Raw genomic sequence first — 22669 nt, 5'->3', positions numbered from 1 at the left:
CAATAAAGGGGATGAGTTTACATCCGTTTGTTCGTTCAACAGAATATTTTGGGTATTATACCTGTTTATTTCCAGGGATTCTAAGAGTGTTAGTCTTAAGCTCTTGTTTTCTAAATGAAGAATTTTAAAGTTATTATTGAAGGTATGGTCCCATTCTTTTAAGTGATTCGCGTAGGTTGAAAACGAACTATCAGATGTATAACTGTTTTTTTTTTTTTTTTTTTTTTTTTTTTTTTTTTTGGTTATAAAGGAACACCAAAAGAGTTATACATCTGATAGTTCGTTTTCAACCTACGCGAATCACTTAAAAGAATGGGACCATACCTTCAATAATAACTTTAAAATTCTTCATTTAGAAAACAAGAGCTTAAGACTAACACTCTTAGAATCCCTGGAAATAAACAGGTATAATACCCAAAATATTCTGTTGAACGAACAAACGGATGTAAACTCATCCCCTTTATTGAATTTCTTCCGATAGTTTGGAAATCCCAGGCTGTAAATGGTCCAATATAACTTTGTAATTTATACCCTTTCGAATATTTTTGTGTCAATTTTGTTCCTATATAAGATTCCGAAAACCTTTGTACTCTTATCAGTTCAGAAATGTAGCCTGATGAAGCCACAGTGTGGCGAAACAATTGTTGCTAACAATTAAATAACATAGTGGAAATTACTTCGTTTTATTTTATTAGATATCCTCATAAGATGAAGTAGCCTAGAAATATTTCCCTTAATTTCGAAACAATGTACCCATTGTTTCGAAATTTAGAGGAGTAGAAAATAATAGCGCGTCAATTTAGAACCTAACTCAATTCATTAGGACTTCTTCAAGTAGTGTCGAATTTCATTGAAGGGAAGAACAGTGAGCTATAAAATAGGACAGTATTGATTGCAATAAAACTCACGGTATGAGGAAATTGGAGGTTTGTACCTATCCAATTTCACTGATAATGCTCGTATACCTGAAGTTCAAAATTTATAACGAAACTGAATGATTGTGTTACTTTCCGGGTATAAAGATGTGGGTGTCACATTTCTCGTGAGAATATCATGATGTAAACATTATTCAGACCACAAATCGAAAACATATTGAGTAAGATATTGGACAAAACATCCAGACTGAACCTCCGTTAACCGAGATAAGAGTTCATTGTGATGGTTAAATATTTGTATTCCATTTCAATCTCATTAATATTCGGTCTGAAGTAAACAAATTATTTCAAGTCCAAGAATTTTGAAATGATGATTTTTCCTAGAATATTCCAGAATGATATAACACTATTGTCGTGTTTTAGAATTGAAGGTCATGGTGAACAGATACCCATACAGAAACAATGTTTGTTTTACACGAAGGTCTACTATTTTCTTTTTAATACCTAACAAATTATCTCAACTCATAAAAAAATTCGATATATTATTTCCCGGAATTTGAATGCAGAATAACAAGGTTTGAAGCGACATCTAGATCCACTGTTCAACATTCAGCTAAGACATTAAATGTAAGTATTTACGATGCGAAAAATTCTGTTCAATATTCAAATCTCAATTTTACGACTTTGTCGATGTTGGTTCTCAAAAGAGTTAAAAAAATAATCCGTTGATCAAGAAAGATGAAAAGAATATCCGAAAAAAAAGTAAAAGACTTCAGATTCATACAACTCAATATAACAATAATTGGCAAATAAGGATAACAATTGGCAAAATAATGAATTGAAACTTTAAAAACCATACATTTAAGAAAAAAATATACTATGAAGATTGAGGATTGTAACAACTCATTTAAGATAAAATATGAAATATGAACATATCATACATAATCTTCGAGCAAGAAATATATCACTTTCTACTGAAATTATCTCTGAAAGTTTCCACAAAGAAAAATTCAAAATGATACCACGTATCAGCGGTTCAAAAGAAAAAATATCTTATTTTCTAAATAATAATGATAATTATATCTGTATCAATATATGCCATAATTAATTTGTCTTTGTATCGGTTTTGTGATACTTTCAACAGTTATCATATTTGAAATTGTTGACCTTCAATTCGATACACTTATTTTGAAGATAAAATTTCATTCTTTGAAGCAACCGATCTGAAAAATCACACAAAATCATCCAATAATGCTGCAGAATCTGAATGAATCTATTTTTAATGTTATGAAAGTAATAATGCTCTTAATATATTTCAACACAATGGCAAGAGAAAAAAATGGAAATCATTCATTGCCTTATTGAAATGAGATTTTGATTAAAATTCCTGAAGGTACGAACAGAAAGGTTCGTTGGTTCATAATAACTTAAGACAGTTTACCTCAAAATACAACAAAAATACGCTGCAATAAAAGTATCATGTAAAATGCTAAAGAAATGTGATAGGAATACACACTAGATGTTCTAGAAAATTTTGCCAGTTCTTTTCAATTGAAAATTAAAAGGAATATACCAGTCAATCTTTAATAAATTCAAGAGAATCAGCATAGCAGATTGTCACATTGAACCATCAGCATCTGAAAAGACTACTATAATAATAATAATAAATAAGTTTATTGAAGCAGAAAAAATATAACAAAAAACAGTTTCTGTAATACAATCAATTTGTAAGGTACTACCTGTACATTACTGCTGAATTTAATTTTCAGACTGCAAAACCAACAAATTGTACGTTCAATGTAACTTTATTGAATATAAATGATATTTGAATACAAAAATTTCAATGTTTTTCTATGTAACTAATTTATTTTTTATATAGCAACCGGATAAAATATCATAGGAAAATGTGAAAGATTCGCTGACAGAGAAATTCAACTTTCCTGACATTCTGTCTAACGCTATATGACATTGTTATTGCACGTTTGAAAAAAGCAACTATTTCCAATCAAATACTTTCAAAGAATTCAATTCGATTGACCTTTTCTGCGCTCCCACTATTATCAAATGCAGAATTACAAAAATAGTGTGAAACTTGGCATATGCATTGAATTTTCCAAACGCTCTCACATCAAGGTTGCTCCCATTTAATCGTGTTCTTGAAATTAAATAATAATTCATTTAAATATGGGTCGACAATTCTGTACCCGATGTAATAATAGACATGGTTGATTTATCTTTGTTGCAATGGAATCGGTAGATCCTGTTTCAGATTATTCAGTGACAGTGTTTGTTATACCAGATAAACAGTTTAAATTGTACGCCCTGATATCAGTTTTTATTTGATTACGATTGTGATTCGACTTCTACACTTATTAAAACAATATTGGAACAGTTTTTTATATATAAATTGTGAATCAACTTGATATGATTCTTTTTGACGCCATATATTATACTTTACTCATTTACTTTCCCTCTTTAATTGAACAGACGTTATTTTCATATCCGGAAATGAACTCACATAAATATTTCTTTGTAGACTTATTCAAGTAACTCTGTGAAAGAGATATTTGCAGAAAAAAAGTGTAACAGAGTAACAAAGCCTACATTATAATTATAAGCACTGTAGTAATGTCAGGAGTTTTTGTATATTCTTTGTAGATTTTTGCAACGATATATTCTATTCAGTTATCTGAACCCAATATGAAACTTCCTGATCTATTTTGACATCAAAATATGAATATCTACGAAGTTCAATCATTAGGAAATACTTGAATAATCTGCAGAGTTGTACGCCATAAAAAATAGACTTAAAATACCTTCTTCCAACACAAAGTCACTTAATTGAAAAAATTTGTTGGAGAAACGACAAAGTTAAAGAAAAAAGTACCACGGTCATATCTTTCTTTTTCTGTAATTGGAATGAAAAAATTCCCATCCAATTACAGCAAAGGTTCAGTAGAATCCCCAGTTATTATATTCTATTTTCTTCGTTAAATGAAGGAGAAGGCCTTAATAACCTTAGCCTCTGTGTCAAGACGGAAAATGAGAAACAAAAGCTGGAGAACATGAAAAGGCTTTAGCACTAACTGTTGGTCCTATTTTGTGGAACCGAGAAAATCCAATATTTTCCTTTTCTTAATGAGACTCAAGGAAAAGATGACCTGAATCTTTGCAGTAAACCTTTAACGGTGAAATCTATAAGGGAAGGAAAGGTCAGATAATATTCTCCACTGCTTTCGTTCCAGTTATTTCTATGAGAAATGCGAACGATGAAATAAGAGAAAAATATGATTTCCCAAGAATACAGTTTCATTAAAATCATAAATTTCAATGGAAACGAATTTTTTCAAATCACTCATTTGAGGCAACAGGTTATTTCAATTCGTTATTTTCAATTATAAACCTTTACAATAACATTCAAGCTTATAATAACAACATCATCTTTTGACTGACAAGATCATCGGTAGAGGTAAAGTAGAACTTTTTCTACTTTACCTCTACCGGAAACGATTATTAATATAAATCTTATTCAAAGTTGTATCTCCAGATTTTTATGAATATGAAACGTTTAAAAAAAGATAATACATTGCATTCGGAGGAGAAATGATTTTTCGTTATTTCAGTATCGTAATGAGATCATTACAGTTCTAAAAACAGTGCTGTGATGAACTCATTATAGCATCGTTTTCAGTTATATTTTTCGTTTTGTGGTTGTCTCTACTTTTTTCCAAATCCTATCAAATTTCAACAAACTTCAATAATTGTCAACATAATGTATAATTTGGATATAGTGAAATGATTTGCAGCATTACTCGCAATTTTTTTTCAATTCAGGTGTTGTTAAATCGATTTCGTCACACATAATTCATGAATTTAATGCTTAATTTTAAATTATTTTAAAATTCAAAACGTACGATTCAAATTCAAATTCCGTAATCTGTCAATTTTCGTAACAGTCACACCAACTGCCAAGATACAATACAAAAGTCGCTAGGATGTATAATTTGAATTTTTCATTGAATTTCGACAATATTTCACAAAGCTTGACTGAAATAGAGAAAATATCGTCTAACACTCGTTGCAGAAGGCAATGGACTAGTTTAGTGATGTTGATAATACTATATTCGAGACTATATTTGACACGATAGAATTAAAATATAGAGCAAAACTGATAAATCAGTGAAAAAAATTTTGAAAATCCATCAATAAATGACTGAGAAATATATTATTTAAATTTACGTATTTTAGCGCGGAACTTCTTTGGTCTGTGACGTCACGGCACTTGCCTGTGATCGCTACACCATAAATTACGTTTAAATACTTAGCCGCGCCAAGGCTCTCGCGCCGTTTGTAGTTCTACAGTGTAGTTTCAACTCGAGTTTTGTTTTTATGTCACCATAATGGAAGAAGGCTTCGTGAAAGGACAAAGTGACAATTTGCCTAAAACAGATATATTCGCAGTGATGGAGTTTTTTTCTTCAAATCCATCTTATATCAGTGTTGAAATGAAAGGAGTTAAACTTTTCAAGTAAATATCTACTTTTGAGTTTGCTTCATCATGGTTCAACTTATAACGATGATTTATTTAAAAAACGTTTCATAAACAGTTTGTAGTTGAGTACTGGTTGTTGAAGTCTATCAATGGCAAAACATATTTATGTGAGGGGTAAAAAGCAAAAAGAGAAAAAAGTAATTTATATGTATGTATATAGTAAGTTATTTCAGCCATCGTGTAACGAACAAAACACGACACGAACGGCACAAGTGATTGTACACTAATGAATTCGTAAGCACTCTGTGAATACCAGTCGTCTAGTGTGTGACGTCACGCCACTTACACGTACTATGGAATTATTCTTCCAAGCGCAAATTCAAAGTCCCATAACTTTTTCATTTCTAGAGATATTTCAATGATTCTTCCACATTTTTGTTTAATTTTACTTAAATTTTTAGAATTAATCCTTAACAAAAAAATGAAAACTAGTCCATCATCTAAACTCGCCAAAAAAGTGACACTTCTCCTTCTTATGAAATAATAAACTAAGTGTTATTCGTTAGGAGAAATTAATTATTACCCTTCGTATTACCCTCAGTGGGAAACTGTTCGTTATTCGAAATAATTAATTTCGATTGATTGGCAGAGATACATCACGAATGTAGAATTTGCAGTGTGTCTGTCGTTCTGTTTGGATACGTTCAACTCCACTGAATCGTGACGAAAATTATCGTAGAGTAAATTCAGTTCAATTTGCAAACCACAAATTCACCTAACACTGATTCGCGTTCTCTCTATTGATTGACAACATTTCGCACGCGTGAAGAAGCCCAAATCCTATTTGCTGATTAACATCGTAACCCTGTACCGGAAAATGTAGTTATCTCCTGTTTCCTGTAATCACGTAGTTCAGTCATTCGTCAAACGCTTGCAACTGCTCGAAAAATACATTTCCGACAGGTCCTTTTAGAAATTGATGAAAATGCTGGTTTTCCATCGCTTTCGCTCATTTTCTAGCGTTACACTCAAACGTGACGCATTTCCGTTCGTATATTCTAGGCTGCAATTACATTTAATGGGAGAAATTCATCAAGAGTCAAGAAGAATGAAATGTACCTAACGGATGTATCGATGAAAGTGAATGAATTTATTGCGTTCATTTTGACTTTTATAATGGCGCATAAGTTTTGTCGTGACAGATCGGAATGGGAATTGGTAGACATGGAATGATACACGATAGAACACTACGGCACGAAATTAATCCCTAAACAAAAAAAGAAAGGAAAAATTACCTCTTCTATTACAGAACCCAGGTCGGTTTAGTTTATGATCAAATCTCTGATTTCTGTTGCAATTTTCGGAAAATGTCGAACCTATCCCTTTTTTAAGCCTTACTATGCAAGCCAACCCTTTTTTGACATATAAAGTGAACTCCATCAAGCCAAGTAGCTTGACATTTTAACCAACTACTTGACTTGAAAATCAAGCTCGTGAAAAATTACATTCTTCAGCTTGGCTTGACTTGATATCAAGCTACTTGATATTGCTTGCGCTAGATATGCACGCGTAACACGGTATATATTTCTGCAATCTCGTGCGCGCTTAGACTGAATAAGGGTATTCCTTGAGCGCCGAGAAACTGAAGCATTTGCCAGTGTGACTTTATTAGTAGTTTCTACACATTTCTATGAACTCTATTGGTAGATTTTGGTAGTTTCAGAAATACCTTTCCAAACTTTGCCAAAATGGCCAAGGATTTTTTATCAACGCCAGCGTCTTCAGCTCCTGTTGAAAGACAATTTTCCAGAGCTGCTCTTACAATCACAAAAACCCGCAATAGGTTAGGCGACAAATCCATAAGATGCCTCATGGGTCTTAGATCCTGGATGGTAAATTATAAAATCAAACTAAGCCTGGAGTTTTCTCAATATTGAGAAACTTGAATATTTTTATTATTCTTTATTTTGTTATGATTTATGTTTCTTTTTCAAAAAAGTTGATATTGTCGGTTCTTTCAACCAATAAGTTCAATACATAAAAGTGTTTTTTGCAAGGTCCCTTCTCATTTCATAATTTTTTTTATTGATGTGATACTACACAATAAAACTGCTCGAATTAAGTAACTTGAAATGATACTTGATGAATATATGATTGACTTGAGTTGGGATTGAAAAACTACTACTTGAAATCATGTGAAGCTCAAGCCAAGTAGCTTGAAAATCAAGCCAAGCCGTGAATCCCTATTCAAAGATGTAAAATGTTTCACAACTGTTGATGAAAACTATATTTCGCCATCAACTGAGAAAGAAACAGAATATCTGTAAGACTGTAACTACTTGAACAAACTCTTTATTTTCATTGAATTTGATTTACTACATATTATGAGGAGCGTTGGAGTACCTGTATCATTCTATGTCATTACTATATCAACGAATAAAGTCTAATTTCTAAGGAAAAACGAGTTTTTACTGCATGGGCCCGTAACTTATTGATTGAAGCGTTACGAAGTAGTGAACACAACCGAACCCCAAATTCGTTGTCTCATCGGAAGTTGTAGCAAGTTGGCCCCAAAACAATCGGTTCTTTTGTTACGTTAATGGGCCAGTATCCAGGTCAAATTTAATTCAGCCTGACTAGTTCATCTCCTTCCCGATAGCTTCCGCATAATCAGACCAACGAAAGTGAAAAGGGGCCAAACGCCCATGTAAATCGCTCGGTCAATAATAATCTACCGAATTACTACCATAGGATTATGCTCGGTTAGCAACAGTGCCGGTCAACGAGAGTGGTCAATGGTCTATTGGACCAGGGGCGTACGTGCTTACGTAGTTTCGGTTCACTTTTTCTGATAAGAGATTAGAGTGGGTTTGGTTTGTTTATGTTCAATGGTTTTTCATCGAGTGTCCTTGGTATTTTTGAGAGATCTGAGGAACTCAGCTATTGAAGAGTAAACCCCATATTCATCTACATTTTAATCTTATAAAATAACACAGGGCAACAAAAAATTTTTTTCTGGTGTCTCGGATTTTAGAGCTGATTTTAAGTAAATTTGGGATGCTCCATCTGTACATGCAATCCGTTTTTCTTTATCAGCTCTACTTTTTTAGATACATCAACTCATCTACCAATGTGGGTTTCATTCAGTATATTCATTTATGGGAGGTCTAAAATTATTATATATTCTTCAATGTAGGTACAATAAGAATAAATATGGTTCAATACCACTGCTCACTCAACGAAACTGAAAAAAGAATATAATACCATAACTTTGGCCTCACAGAAGATAAAGTATCACGAACATCAATGGATGATTTGTGTAGGGATAAAAATGGCAAACTTTCTTATTGGGCAACAAAGTGGTTACAAGAAATATCCGTGCTCCTTGTGCATCTTGGATAGTAGGGACAAAACACACCACTGGGTTAGAAAAGATTGGCCTCAGAGAGAAAACATGGATGTTGGGGAAAAGAATGTCATTAACAACGCTTTGGTTGAAAGAGAAAAAATCGTACTTCTTCCGTTACATATACAGTTGGGCTTAATGAAGCAATTTGTGAAGGTTCTTGATAGGAATGGGTCATGTTTTGCATATATAGGGGTAAAAATGCATCAATTGAGAACAGAAAAACTCAAAGCAGGAATATTTGACGGCCCCCAAATAAGACAATTAACTAAGGATCCTGCCTTCATAAATTAAATGGATCAAATTGAACAAAAAGCTTCGACATCATTTGTTGCAGTAGTAGAAAATTTTCTAGGCTCAAAAGCTCAAAACTATGTTGACATGGTTAACAAGATCCTTAATAGTCTCAAAGCCTTAGAGTGCAATATGAGTATTAAAATACACTTTTTACACAGCCACTCAGATCGTTTTCCAGAAAATTCAGGAGACATGAGTGAGTAACAAAGTGAAAGATTTCACCTAGATATTAAAGTTTGAAAAGGGATTGTTTGAAAAACATTCAAGAATGTCGCGGAAAAGAAGCTTTCGAAGTGTTGAATAACTATTTGATCTCTTAAATGTTTTTGTTTGTTTGTAAGTACGACATTACATTTTATTTTGTATAACTAATATAAAAATTTCGTATCTACTTTTGTTCACTACACTTACGGATTTGAGTTAAAATAATGTAACTTTTATTTTTCTAAAATTGTATATCTTAAAAATTTGAGCTCCTAGATAAAAATGAATACGTTATTTGAATTCAGGAAATCATATATGACATAGAATCAGCTCAAAAAACCTCGACACCAAAACAGCAGTTCCCCTTTGGAATTAATGTGCCCTATCGGTAATAAAAGCGGGGATATTGTCCTGGCGAAATCTTATCAGCCAGCTCTATCTACGCCACTGGCTAGAATCACTCTAGAGAGCTAGAAACTGAGGTTCAAAAATAGACACGAACTTGCTAGAGATGCGTAACGACACAACCATGTGACCAACCTACCGATCCTATCTTCTAATCTCGAACCGAAACAATTATTTGAATAATTTACGACGGTGTTGTCGCGCTCAATGGGTACTTAAACGTTGAAATTACACGCTCTTAACTCCGAGATCGACATAGCTCAAGAAGCTACGCGAATTTCTGATTGGTCCGATCGAGAGGTTATGACGTTTTTCGTAGTTGGATTTTCCTGTCAGAAATTTTTGAGTGGAGACTATGCTGAACGAAGAGTTAGCATTGAAATTTGTCTGGAAAAATATTTTTCGAATTATTATACCTAGCTTTGCTTCCGCCGTTTTTTTCCTCTCGAGCATTATCTAGCTGAAATATTAGAATCTCGAGTCGGTTGAGGCAAGGGAGATCATAAGGCTCCACTATTTCTTGAAGGTATCGCAGCGCTGTCATGCTACCTCGAATAAAGACTTAAGATGACCTACTTGCATGTGCAATAGCACCCCATACCATAACGCCTACTGTCCGGTGTACATGACGCTCAACATCAAACTGAGGTTCAGGTCTTTCTCCCCAAAGTCGTCTAACCCTTCTTCGGCCATCACGTGCACCCAAAAAGAATAGAGATTCATCAGAGAAGACGGCCTGATGCCATTCCACATTCCAATGTTGACGTTCTCTGCACCACTGTAATCGTTGCCGGCGATGCTCAACAGTCAGAGGTAACACAAGATGGGGTCGATAATGCTCCAATCCAAAAGATCTTATCCGGCGGTAAACCACTCGGTCTCTAATGGCCGTAAGTCTTAGACGTCGATCATGACCTTCATTTGTGCCCTTTCGACGTCCGGTGCCTACTCTTCTTCGATTTTGGGCATTATCAAACCACGCTTGACAACATCTCATAACAGTATTTCGATTTCTGTTCGTACGGTTAGCGATTTCTCGAAATGACAACCTCGCCTCCCGTAGACCAATAATTCGACCTCTTTCAAATTCACTTAGCTGGCGATGAATTCCGCGTACACGTGCTCTAGGCATTTTAACAACAACTAAACAACGACTTTGAATCTCCTCGAACAGCTGGTTTGTTGTAAAATTCAAAAAACGACTACAATATTTGAGTAACAAAAATTGTTCACATGAAAAAACCTTCAAGTTTTTTTCTCCGATTTCAATCATTTATTTTTTCCTAAACTATCTATGTATACAGCTTTTTCTGGGTGCTGCAGTTTCTTTGTCAGTATATTTACTTATTATCAGAGTTGTGAGTTTTGAAACAAAAATTAAGATATTTGAGTCTTCTCTTTGCAATCCTATGGAAAAAGTGAAAACCTTGCTCGACTTGTGATCCAATTATTTTCTCTCGTGTGCAGAGAGTAACTTTCAAACCTTTCTGCTTAATGAAGTCACTGATACAAAATTTAAAAAATTTTAGCTCTACTGCTATTTATTTCTGAATTATTTCGATCACTATCTATAAAATCCTTACTTCTGAGAAATTTAACCTGGTGCCTAAACTAAAGATGTTGTACATTGACCTGATTTCCTAATCTGAATTGTTCGAATATGCCTCCTTTGATTCATTTGAACCTGAGTAAAATGTTTTGGTTCATTTCAGTAACGTGCATTTTTATATTATACCGACAGATCTGTAGGAAGTGAAATTTGTCTACATACTTCAATTATAAACAGGATATGAAAATTTTTATCGAAACAAACGAAGAGAATGATGTACCATCGATTTAATTAACATTATTGAACATTTCAAAACGAATTACCAATTAGCACGTTCTTTCATTTCTGTTGCATTTGAATAATTCGTTGTTCGGTAAACATTCGATTTTTATACATAGGGGACGGGATCATTGACACTTTAGTCTAGTCTAGAATATCACCAATAGACGCGGGAATTGATGTGCGCTCAAAAGTTTCAACACGACTACGTGTTACTTTTCTCGAATTTTCATTCAGAAAACTGCTGAAACTGGTGAAAAATCCAGTATTCATTATTTATGGTAATACTTAAAAGCAATACTAGGAAATGCTCTATTATTCCATTCATAATCCTACTTCTGATGAAGAATATTTTTGGAGACAAGTTCTTTGAAGCATCTCATCCACAAAACAATAGAGTAGTTAGCTTTGGAATCCTGCCAATCGACTTGAAACATTGCACAATCTTAACGATATTAAGGCAAAGTGAGAACCAAAAACACAATCACAGATGAGCGTGTGCAAATATGACGTATCCGTGCGGTAAGTGTTCTGCACACGGAGTGAGCAAATGACCAGTGTCGAAGCTCGTTCACCGTGCACAAAACCACAAAAATTTAAAAAAATATTTCAAAGACGACTGAATAAGATCGTCAAAATTTTCATTTAACATCAATCAATTCCCTATCAAATTCCTTCAATGACACATCGTCTGCACGTAGGAAAGACACGTTAAAACGATCGGCGTAGGTCGAAAAAAACGTACCAGACAAAATTACGGATGACGAAAGTGAAATCATCTGTGTTTTATTATATCTCAACGCTTCGATTACGGCAGTCTGATCCAAGGACGTGCTCTACGACGCTACGAAATTAGGTTTGTGGAGGAGCAACGGTAAAGCGTTGCAAACGCCGTGCGATGGAAAAGAAGTCGCTTTTCCCATCATTGTTCGTGATTCACAACGCTGTATGGGGAAAATGAATTATTTATGTTGGTAATATTGCGAAGTGAAGATGATTACAGCTGAATTCGATGTTAGAAGGTGATAGTTGTGAGACGGGTTTGCTTATTGCAGCGTGATTATAAACGAAGTGTATAGTTTATTCATGGGTTATATCGCAAGACCTATGAATTTAATCCACTTAACTATCAAAATATTTTGCGTATAATTTTTCTTGGAAAATAGACTTTCCCAACGCAACACAAAAAATTAGGCAAAAGTTCAAGATACATTTTCGTCTAAACTACACTACTTGTCCGATTTAGATGTTTTCTAGAGTCCCTGTAGAGTGTAGCAGTTGCATTATCAAGTAATTCATTTTTGAATTATTTTTCATGAAACTATTTTCCTAGAAGTAAAATGACGTATTTTCATAGAAGCTAATGATGACAGTGGCACTAGTTAAAATCATCAGTGTAGTGGGTAGTTACTTCGCATTTTTTTATGTGAGCTATCCCATGTATTCGCCGTTCATATCGACAAAAAGTCTACTGAAAAAAAACATTGTAAATTACGCTAAAATCAATGATTAAATGCTCACACTATTTTCATTTCTTTCCACATCGCTATTCAACAACATGAAATGAATAACACAAATTCATGTACCTACATTTTCCGAAAAAAACTTCATTTAAAATCAAAGAATTTCTGTAGGAATGCAAATGAAAGAAATGGGGGCCTCCAAAAATTGAAACTATTTTGATTGATTTCAACTCGTGGATATGGTAACGAATGCTAATGACAGCGGGAAGAACAAGAGACAATGAATCTATGACCATATTCACAGAATTCTTCGAATTTTGCCGATAAATTATCAGCAAATTCAAAATATTTTTCAACAATCAAGGAAAAAAGCTCGTTATTATCTTGATATTTACATACATATTCTTGTTCGATAAATTTTTAATTTTATCGTTTTATGCAAGTTATGTTATAAACAACGTAATGAACAAGTGTTTTTGAAAAAAAATACGTTTCTACATCAATTTAACTTTTTTCGTGATATGCAAGTTATTTATTGATTTTGGACAACGTAATAAACATGTGTTGACGGAAAAAAGTGAACATTGTTATTCACAATTTGTGAACTTGGTAATTCCCAGAATGTATGCATTGGATATAAATTACAATATATAATTAATAGTGTTAAAAAGTTAGACGATGTATGTCATGTTCGAAAAAACAGAATGAAAGACGAATACCCAAATTGAAACAAGGAAAACAATCCATATACTTAGCAGAAAACAAAAAAAAAGATAGGAAAACGAATTGTTATAATAGTCAAGAAGAATATGTAAATATTTATAAAGTAATTAGAACTGTGCTTGATGGGGTGGAATTAAGAAACAAAAATTATGAATATAAATTATCTTCATACTAGTTATCACCAGTTACTTCTAAAGCTGAAATTAGACGCTGCAAAAATATCACAGGTCCAAACACCCATGATTTTCTTCACTATCTCACATTATAATTATTTACAATTAGACAAAACTACTTATCCAATTCAGTGAGGTATTATAATTTTAAAGGAGAAAACATTTGCTCAATCCTGTTTGAGAATCCGTCAACATTTCTCACAATATAGAAGGCACTTATTACCATTTGTTACTCCGTTATAATTTCTTCATGCACATGAATTAGATGTAGTATTGCAAGTTGAAAATTATCATTTCAGAGAATACCGGGAGTTCCAGTTTTCTGAAACAATTATGTAGGTGAAAATTAGAACAGATACATAAAATTGTATCGTTAACAAAGTTTTCATTTTCGATATGAAATGATAGGTAATTAATAAAACAAATTATTAATGAAAATAAAGTGTGTACATATTACAATTCAATTAAGAGGAATGCACAAAATCACAAGATTTATCTCAAAGTGTACCAATCAAGGCCTTCGTTAAATGATCAAGTTGAAGATCATTCAATCATCGCTCATGTCAGTAATTTCTGAAAAAGTATTTGAAATGATTCGAATATCCGGCCAGATGTTACCTCACACAATATATCTGCCGAAAGTCAATAAAATGGACACATAAGCAAGATAATTTCAGCAATGATAGCAACAATAAAAATTTCATCATCATACGATGATCTGCCACAATCATACCACAGCAGAATGAAGCGATTAGAATTATTTCGCAAAAATAAGAAAGTACCATTCTGCAATAAAAATTGAAAGCCAGAATTATCTTTCATTGATTGAAAACTGATGAATGAAGTATGTTATATCAATCTGCATCTGTTATTTATAGTTGTAGCTTATCGCTTACACTATGTAATAATGATAAACTATGCAAGTATGCCATAAATGGATCATAAATGATTCGGTAACGAAATGATCTTTGAGACAGAAACCAGCTTTGTTTCAATACTGTTCATCGGAAAATAGACTGTAATTCAGTTCATATCAAAATTTACCCTATAAAATACAACACTCACTGCTACAGGGTTTCTCAATATAAATAATTTAATTTAAAATAATTATAATGGCTATTCTATATCATTTTTTCACATTATTCATGTATTTTATTTTCAATAGGATATGCCATTTAATCATGCATTGATACAAGCTTCAACAACGTTCAGAAAATGTTGAATAGTTTTATTTATATTTATTTGTGAATACTGAGAGAAATTCCAATTCCTATCAGAAAAAACACGAAACCGACATAAACCTTTAAACTCTGAATCTTCACAGTTTAAATGGAAACCAGTCAGCGGAAAATTTTACACCTGAAAGTTTGAAATGTTTTGAATATTTTCCAAGGACTTCCTATATGGATGAAGCATGAATCATATTCATCTGTGTTCGTCGCTAGGATAAGTAGGTATTATTTTCAATATGGATGTGAAATCCAAATATTACGTCATAATGAATTTCTTTAGATTGGAGATGCAATCTTTAACTCGTTGAGAGATGAGAGCCACTGATTGGATTTGGTAGAAGATTAGTCGACAAGAATCCTCAATATGGAATTAGAAAATTCTGAATATGCAAAGGTATTTATTTCACTAAAAAAGTTTCACATCTGGAAGTTGCAAGAAATTCCAATTTGAATAAAACTAAACACTGCAAAGATTACACTTTGGTTTATCACTTCATTTTTTACGAGTCGCATCTTGAGACCTGGTGAAAAATATTGTATGAAATATCATCGGAGCAATATATATTTTCAATTTCATGATTATATGTTGTCTATTTTCGAAGAAATTAATTTTTTTGAAATTGGTTTCGTCAATTTTTGTTCTCAAAAATTCATAGATCGTATTTTTGAGCTAGTAAGATTATGCCGCAACCAATTTTTGTAACAAATTTCATTTCAAACATTTTTCTCATTCGATTTTTGGATTTTTTATATTGCCAAATGTAAACTGAAAATTTTCTTCAAAACGATTTCATAATCTCATTATTAAAAAAAAAACAAAAAAGAGTTGATTTCTAAGGATTTTGAAGTATTTTAGAACCTCCATATGTGGATATTTCATTCACACGAAATGAATATATTTGTTTTATTGATTAGTGAAAACATTTCCTTAAGGCAGACTTTTTTATCGATATAATGAAAACAGATATGAAATCTTGGAATTAATTCAATTTTTCCGATAAAATCAGGAGTAAGATAGCACGGTTTTCGGAAATTGATAAATTGCTGAAAAATTTATTCAAATATTCGAAATTTGTATAATTCCAACGATTGTATTTTATCAACAAGTATGTTGTTCCTTTATCTTATTCCGATAATGAGGCATATTGTTATATTTTCCATGTAAAAACAAAGGCGAATTTCATTGATTAAATCTGATTTTTTTCAGAATAACATGAAGCTTTTGTTGACGACAATAAATAAACATGATGGTTTCGATAAAATATCTCGGACATTTCATTTTTCCATTTTTTTTTATCAAACAATTTCTGATATACCCAATTGAGTGCTATTTAAATTATTTAGATGCATTTTTATCGTGATTTGATTATAATGGTTGTTATCGAATTGTTCAAAAAAATGAGATGATAATAAAATGGGAAGTCAACTCTACTGATAAACTTAAAATAAACAATTTTTCATTTAGTAATATTAAGTAGGTACGCAAAAAGTAAGTAATGAGTTTAATTGAGAGAATCAATTAGTGGGTATATTAATTTTTGTCCATCAAGAAGAGAAACTCCTTTCAAATACATATTATCAACGAATGAGTTCGAGTAATAAATTTTTTATTTTCCTTTTCATTTTTCATTCATAACGTTTCTCATTGATAAAAAAGAGGACACTTCCATTTCGGCAGCTACCAATCGTGTCAAAATTTCACTATTTGAACGACTTGATGAATCGAATTGGACGAAATGGGTAACTTCCTTTCCACTTTCGAACATAGATGAATTCATGTCAACATCGGTGTCTTGAATATTAGAATTAACGAAAGTAACAGTAAGTGATATTGAAATGAATTAAAGTTAAATATGGGTTTATTATTTCCTTTATAACACGAAGAATCTTAGAATGAGAAGTATTCGTCAGATATTTGAAATTCGATCATTCAGAAGAGATTTTGTAGTCTCAAAAAAACTCGTTTAAAAAGAGACCTATACTTTAAGGACTTCACTTTGAATTTGGACAATTGACAGATATATTTTGTGTTTCATTGACAAATTCCCTCTACCTTTATTAAAAAGCAACATTTCAAATTCCAATAGAAGAAAATATAAAAATGAATACAATATAATTTTCATCGTATTTTTGAAATTTATTTTTTTTATTAGGTCAATGAAAATTCCATTTGTTCCATAACTGTATCCACTAATCGAAATCAGAGAAATCATGAAAAAAATTCGATTCTTGATAAATATAAAATATAAATATAATGTATATTTTGAATTTCAAACGTGAATGTATATCAATTTTTTTTTGAAAAATATCAGAATAAAAAATTCACATCAGAGTTAATTTATTTTTCTTAAGTAGAAAACGAGGTAGAAATATTTCATCCATTATAATAATAAAGAAAATAATAAATTTCTCGTAAAATTTACTTTATTCTATTGAATTTTCAGAGAATACAAAAACTGAAAATTTTCACTTAACAAAAATTAAGTAACAAAAAATTGAGATGAACATAATTCTAATACTGTCACTGATACGATAATGAATAGAAATAATGAAAGTTTTATGCAAAAATCATACTTCAAATTGCGAGAACTATCAACACACAGATATTAATGCTATGAGGAAATTATTCATACATAAGTGTGAAGTTAGTATTTCCAGTTTAATTTCGTTCTCGATTTAGCCACGAAAATAGCTACAAGGAGGTTTTGTTTATCGCAATACAATCTTAGTGGAATCACCTGCTGTTTATGAAACAGAAAATCACGGATTAATATCCTCAAAGCTTTTATAAAATCAGATATAGGGACATGCGTTTTATAAATTTGTTTGTGAACACTTTGGCCTTAAAAAAACACATAAGTAGAACTAATCGTTCAGCAGTTTGGTTCATGACATATCAATAAGACCACTTATAATTATTCTTAATAGATAGTTGTTTGACCATTGCCAACTTAGCGAGTCAACAACACTCATTCCAAGATTTGACGTTCAACAAAAATATCCTACCACTCAAAAACATCTTATTTTTACGTAGGTTTCTAACGAAAGAGCATTGTTTCGTCACTATATTCGAAATGTAAGTAATTGAAATTAATGACACGAAAAAGAATTTGGAAACAGCGTAAAAATATAATATGACGAAATCAATAACGAAATTATTCTTTTATGATTATTATGAGGAAATGTTAGCTAAATTAAGTAATTGTTGACAACGAATTGAAAAATTCATACATAAACGTTGCGTGGTTCATTCGAATGAAAATATCATAAATGAAAAATTGCTTTATCAATGTGATGTCAAAGATTCACAATAGTATAAGTACCCATAGTAAAAAACCTACATCGTAAAATAGAATGTGCTAAAACTCAGAGTGTGTTGAAATAATTTCAAGTTGACGAATTAAGAAGTTTATAATTAGTGAATTGAATCATGAAGAAACCACATACCTACGTATACAATGGTCTACTTTAACATTGATAAACACTATGGTTTACTATTGCCTCACATCTCGAATATTTCAATTTGTATAGAAAATCATATACATATAATATGTTAGCATCGCACTGTAAACTATTCGTTCCTGAATCTAAATAGAATTTACAATTGGAAAGGACTTTGTGGAAAAATATTTTGTTCAACATCATCGTTCAAATAAATGTATCAAATTGAATTTTAGGAATTCGTTCTCGTATAATATTTTTTAAGTTTGATTTCCTCATTTCCATCATTTATGGTTCAAAGACTTCAAAGATCAATGAGGTGTAGATTTCCTTTCAAATTTCATGTATGCTGGACGATTTTTTTTGTTTGCCTATACATTAGGTAAACCGGAAATTTTAGTGATGTTGGAAAATAAATTTTGTAATAATTTTGTAAGTTTATTATTGGAAATTATTAACTAAATTGGGAATAATGAGAAAAAAAATTGCTATGCATATATAAATCTGCAATAACTTCCGTATTCCACGAAGTTCAAAGAAGTTCTTGAATAACTTGGAAACATAAAATTCAATTTGATGTTTGAAATTCAACGCAATATCTGTTGGATCGATAATAATGAAATATTAATACTTCGAACTGATTTTTTACGCAGCAGCGCCCACAGATTCTCAACTACTTGCTCCATTCACCATCAATTTTTTTTCTTTCTCGTTAACAGCAAGGGACTTGCAGCTAATGAGAATTCATTTCACTCTCTCACTATAAATTAACTGCGAGATACTAACAGCGTAGTTGAGGAAAGAAATACGCGGTAATTTGAACTTGTTAACGGCATAAAATCGATGATCGTAAATGGTTTTATGATCCTGACTGCAGGGAATGCTTCGTCGAAGGGTAAAAATTACATAAAGGATGATAAGAGGATGAAGACGAGAGTTACATATTTTCTATGATTTCGTTTGAAGGACCCAGCCTCCTACGCAAATAGAATTAAGAGCCGTAATTCGATTACAAAGACCTGAACCAGAGGCACCAAACTCAGCGCTGAAAATGAAAGTATGGCAAAGTAGGCCGAGCGCAACTGACCTACCGCAAGTAAAGCCTGAAATAGACACTTTTTTCGAGTAAAAATAGTCAGACAAACCTGTGATAGTCCTTGAGAGTCGTTCTCCAGGTCCGAAATCTGGACACTGTCGGTAAAGAAGTCCTGGTGGTCCGAAGGACCGCTGAAGTCTGAGACCACACTGCTGCCACAACTATTTCCTGAATCTTCCATGTTCACGCTGCCGTATACATCCTTGAATTCTGTACCCATCATCACAAACTGAATCAACTCACAGATGGTACAAATTTCAAATTTTTTTTTTTCGAAAAACAAAAAAATCTGTCACTTCGAAAAGATCACTGAAGGTGCGTTGGTGGATGCTGTGGACGCACGGTGGACTGACGCGTCCTTATAGACGCTGCTTGGTGGTGAGTTTTGTGAATTTGTTCAAGAGTTGTGTGAGAGCTTAGAGAGCAATATCAACGACCGCACAGCACACTACCAACCGCAGGCCGCACTGGGAAGATGTTGAACATAGAGTCCTGACCGCGGTCCTCGATGCGAGTGAAGTGGCGCATGCACAGTGGCGCGCTAGATCGTACGTTCTAGACAAGCGACGGGCGCTCCACAGGTTCTGGAAAAGTCTCGAGAAAATACGACGGTGGCGTCGTCGTTTTCCCAGTCGCCGACGCTCGAAGGCCCTACGTCGTTTCGACGACGCGTCGTAGATTTTCAATTATTTACGGGCGGGTTTTTACGGTTTTGGTTTTATCGATTTTGGTATGTTGATTGGTTTGGGTATGGAAGCGATGTTGAAATTTATGAATTTGGTGCAGATGAACGAGTATGTAGTAGCGAATTTGTAGTTTTGTTGCTTCAATTTCGGAATTGAAAGTTGGAGTTGTTGATAAATGGAAATAGTTTGATGTTTAGCCGTGCGGATTTTCGATGGATATATTTCAAATAACGTAGGATACGGAAAGAAATTAATACACATATGCATACATACAACCTTACTTCCGCCGCTGTTTTCCGACATTCGAGGATTTATTGTAAAAAACTGGTTATAAGTTTATGATGGGAGCAAAGTCTGGAGAATACGGTGGATGTGGTAGGACTTCCCATTTCAACTTTTCCAACCTATCGCAATATGCTGTCGAACATTGTCATGCTGTAAAATCACTTTATCATGTATCTTCTTGTATTACGATCGTTTTCAATGCTCTGCTCAAAAGCATCAATTGCGTTCGAGAAAAATCGCCTGTGATTGTTTCAATCGGTTTCAACAACTAATAATACACTACGCCGAGATGGTCCCATCCACTGAGCATGACCTTGGAACCGTGAATATTCGGTTTGGCCGTCGAAGTTGAAGCATGGCCGGCATATCTCCATAATTTTCTGCGCTTGAGATTATCGTAATGAACACATTTTTCGTTTCCAGTCACAATGCGATGCAGAAATTCCTTCCGTCTTTGCCTTGCAAAAAGCTGTTCACAAGCAAACAAACACCGTTCAATATATCTCGGCTTCAACTCCTACGGCGCCCAATTTCCTTGTTTCTGAATCTTTCCAATGGCTTTCAGGCGTTTTGAAATGGCTAGTTGCGTCATTCGCAATGATCCTGATAATTCTGGTTGCGTTTGATACGAGTGTCGATCAAGTAATGCCTCCAATTCTGCATCTTCGAAAACCTTCTCTCTTCCATCGCCATGCTGGTCTTCGACGTCAAAACCACCGTTCTTGAAGCGTTGAAACCACTCTTGGCTCGTTCTTTCACTAATAGTGGCCTCACCATAGGTATTTAAGAGCATTCAATGAGCCGCTGATTTATTCATATTAAAGCTGAAAATTGACACCTACCGCAAATGACGACCATTTGGCTCGTTATCTGTCATGTTTAATCGAGAATAACTTTATAATGCAGATCCAAATCGACAAATATTTCGAGGGTGTTATGTTTAGAAATACCTGAGCCATCTATTGCAAAACGGCGGAAACAAAGTTGTACACAAAAAATTCCTAAGATTTTGAATTCGAAAATGGTTTCTGGTAAATGCCGAATGTTTTCAGTGGACAACATGTTTGCAATCCCAATTAGTTTTCGGAGCAATACTGAAATCTTGCATGTCCTACCGCCCTTTGTATTTTGTGGTGTGATAGGCAATCATTAGATTCAATTGTACACAGTATCATGTGGATGTGGAAATCAGATATACATAATACTTAGGAGAAAAATTATTTGCTTCAGACGCCAAAATTACAAGCACTGGCCCTGCGGAGGTGAAAATGCGGGCTTCATCACTGAAGGTGATTTTTCATTTTGATGTATTTCAAAGATCCAAATACCTAAAGCCTTATTCACAAGGCCGACGAGGAATTGACGAATTTGATGAGTTTCCGTCAATATTACAGGCTACAGCAGCATCAGTATTCTCAGTTGTTATTGGGCGTCGCACACTGTTTCGATTCTTCACACATCACTCAAATCCACCAGATTAACTATTGCCGGTCGAGAAGGTGCTTCAAAACGACCCAAAGTTGCTTTAGTTTTGTGGAGTGTAACTGCAAAATTTCAATAATTACTGTAGTGAATTTTAACATTTTCAGTAGTTTTCACTTGTAAAATATAGCGGCCTCTCTAAAAAGGAAACCTCTCAGTTGAAACCTAGAAGATTCTACCAAAAATTTATAATTCATTAATTTTGTATTAATTTACACAATATATTAAATGGTTGCATTCTAATGGATCATCAGATTCATAAGTCTGAAAAGCTGAGAATCAAAACATCAAAAAAGCAATATATTTCAAATTCAAATTAGTAATAATGAAACTAAAAATAATTTATTTCACTATAAGTGTTAGTGGTTATAATTAATAGGTTAATCTGCAAGAAATTATTTTATTATAACCACTAGTACAATAAATACTACCTATGAAATATTATGCATTCAATTCAACACTTACTCAATTCATCACGATGATCTAAAAAAAAATGTATTGATTCCTCACCTATTGATCAATTTCAAACACCATGGCGCTGAGATGACTTGATAATGACGCAAAATTATCATGATGAATAA

The 22669-nt window shown here is 33.1% G+C and overlaps 1 protein-coding gene across 1 annotated transcript in view; it reads right to left on the bottom strand.

Annotated features, from left to right (window-relative positions):
• LOC123671256 (terminal nucleotidyltransferase 5C) overlaps window positions 1-20180 on the bottom strand; it is a 96247-nt gene extending 76067 nt beyond the window's left edge. The window contains exon 1 of the mRNA XM_045605002.1: window positions 19685-20180. Within this exon, the coding sequence (XP_045460958.1) occupies window positions 19685-19858 (174 nt within the window). The 5' untranslated portion in view covers window positions 19859-20180. The remainder of the gene's footprint in view (window positions 1-19684) is intronic.
• Window positions 20181-22669: the final 2489 nt, after the last annotated feature.

The sequence above is a fragment of the Harmonia axyridis genome, chromosome 1 (assembly GCF_914767665.1).
Source record: "Harmonia axyridis chromosome 1, icHarAxyr1.1, whole genome shotgun sequence".
NCBI lineage: Eukaryota > Metazoa > Arthropoda > Insecta > Coleoptera > Coccinellidae > Harmonia > Harmonia axyridis.
The sequence above is the reverse complement of the archived record's forward strand: the minus strand, read 5'-3'. Positions and strand labels throughout refer to the sequence as shown.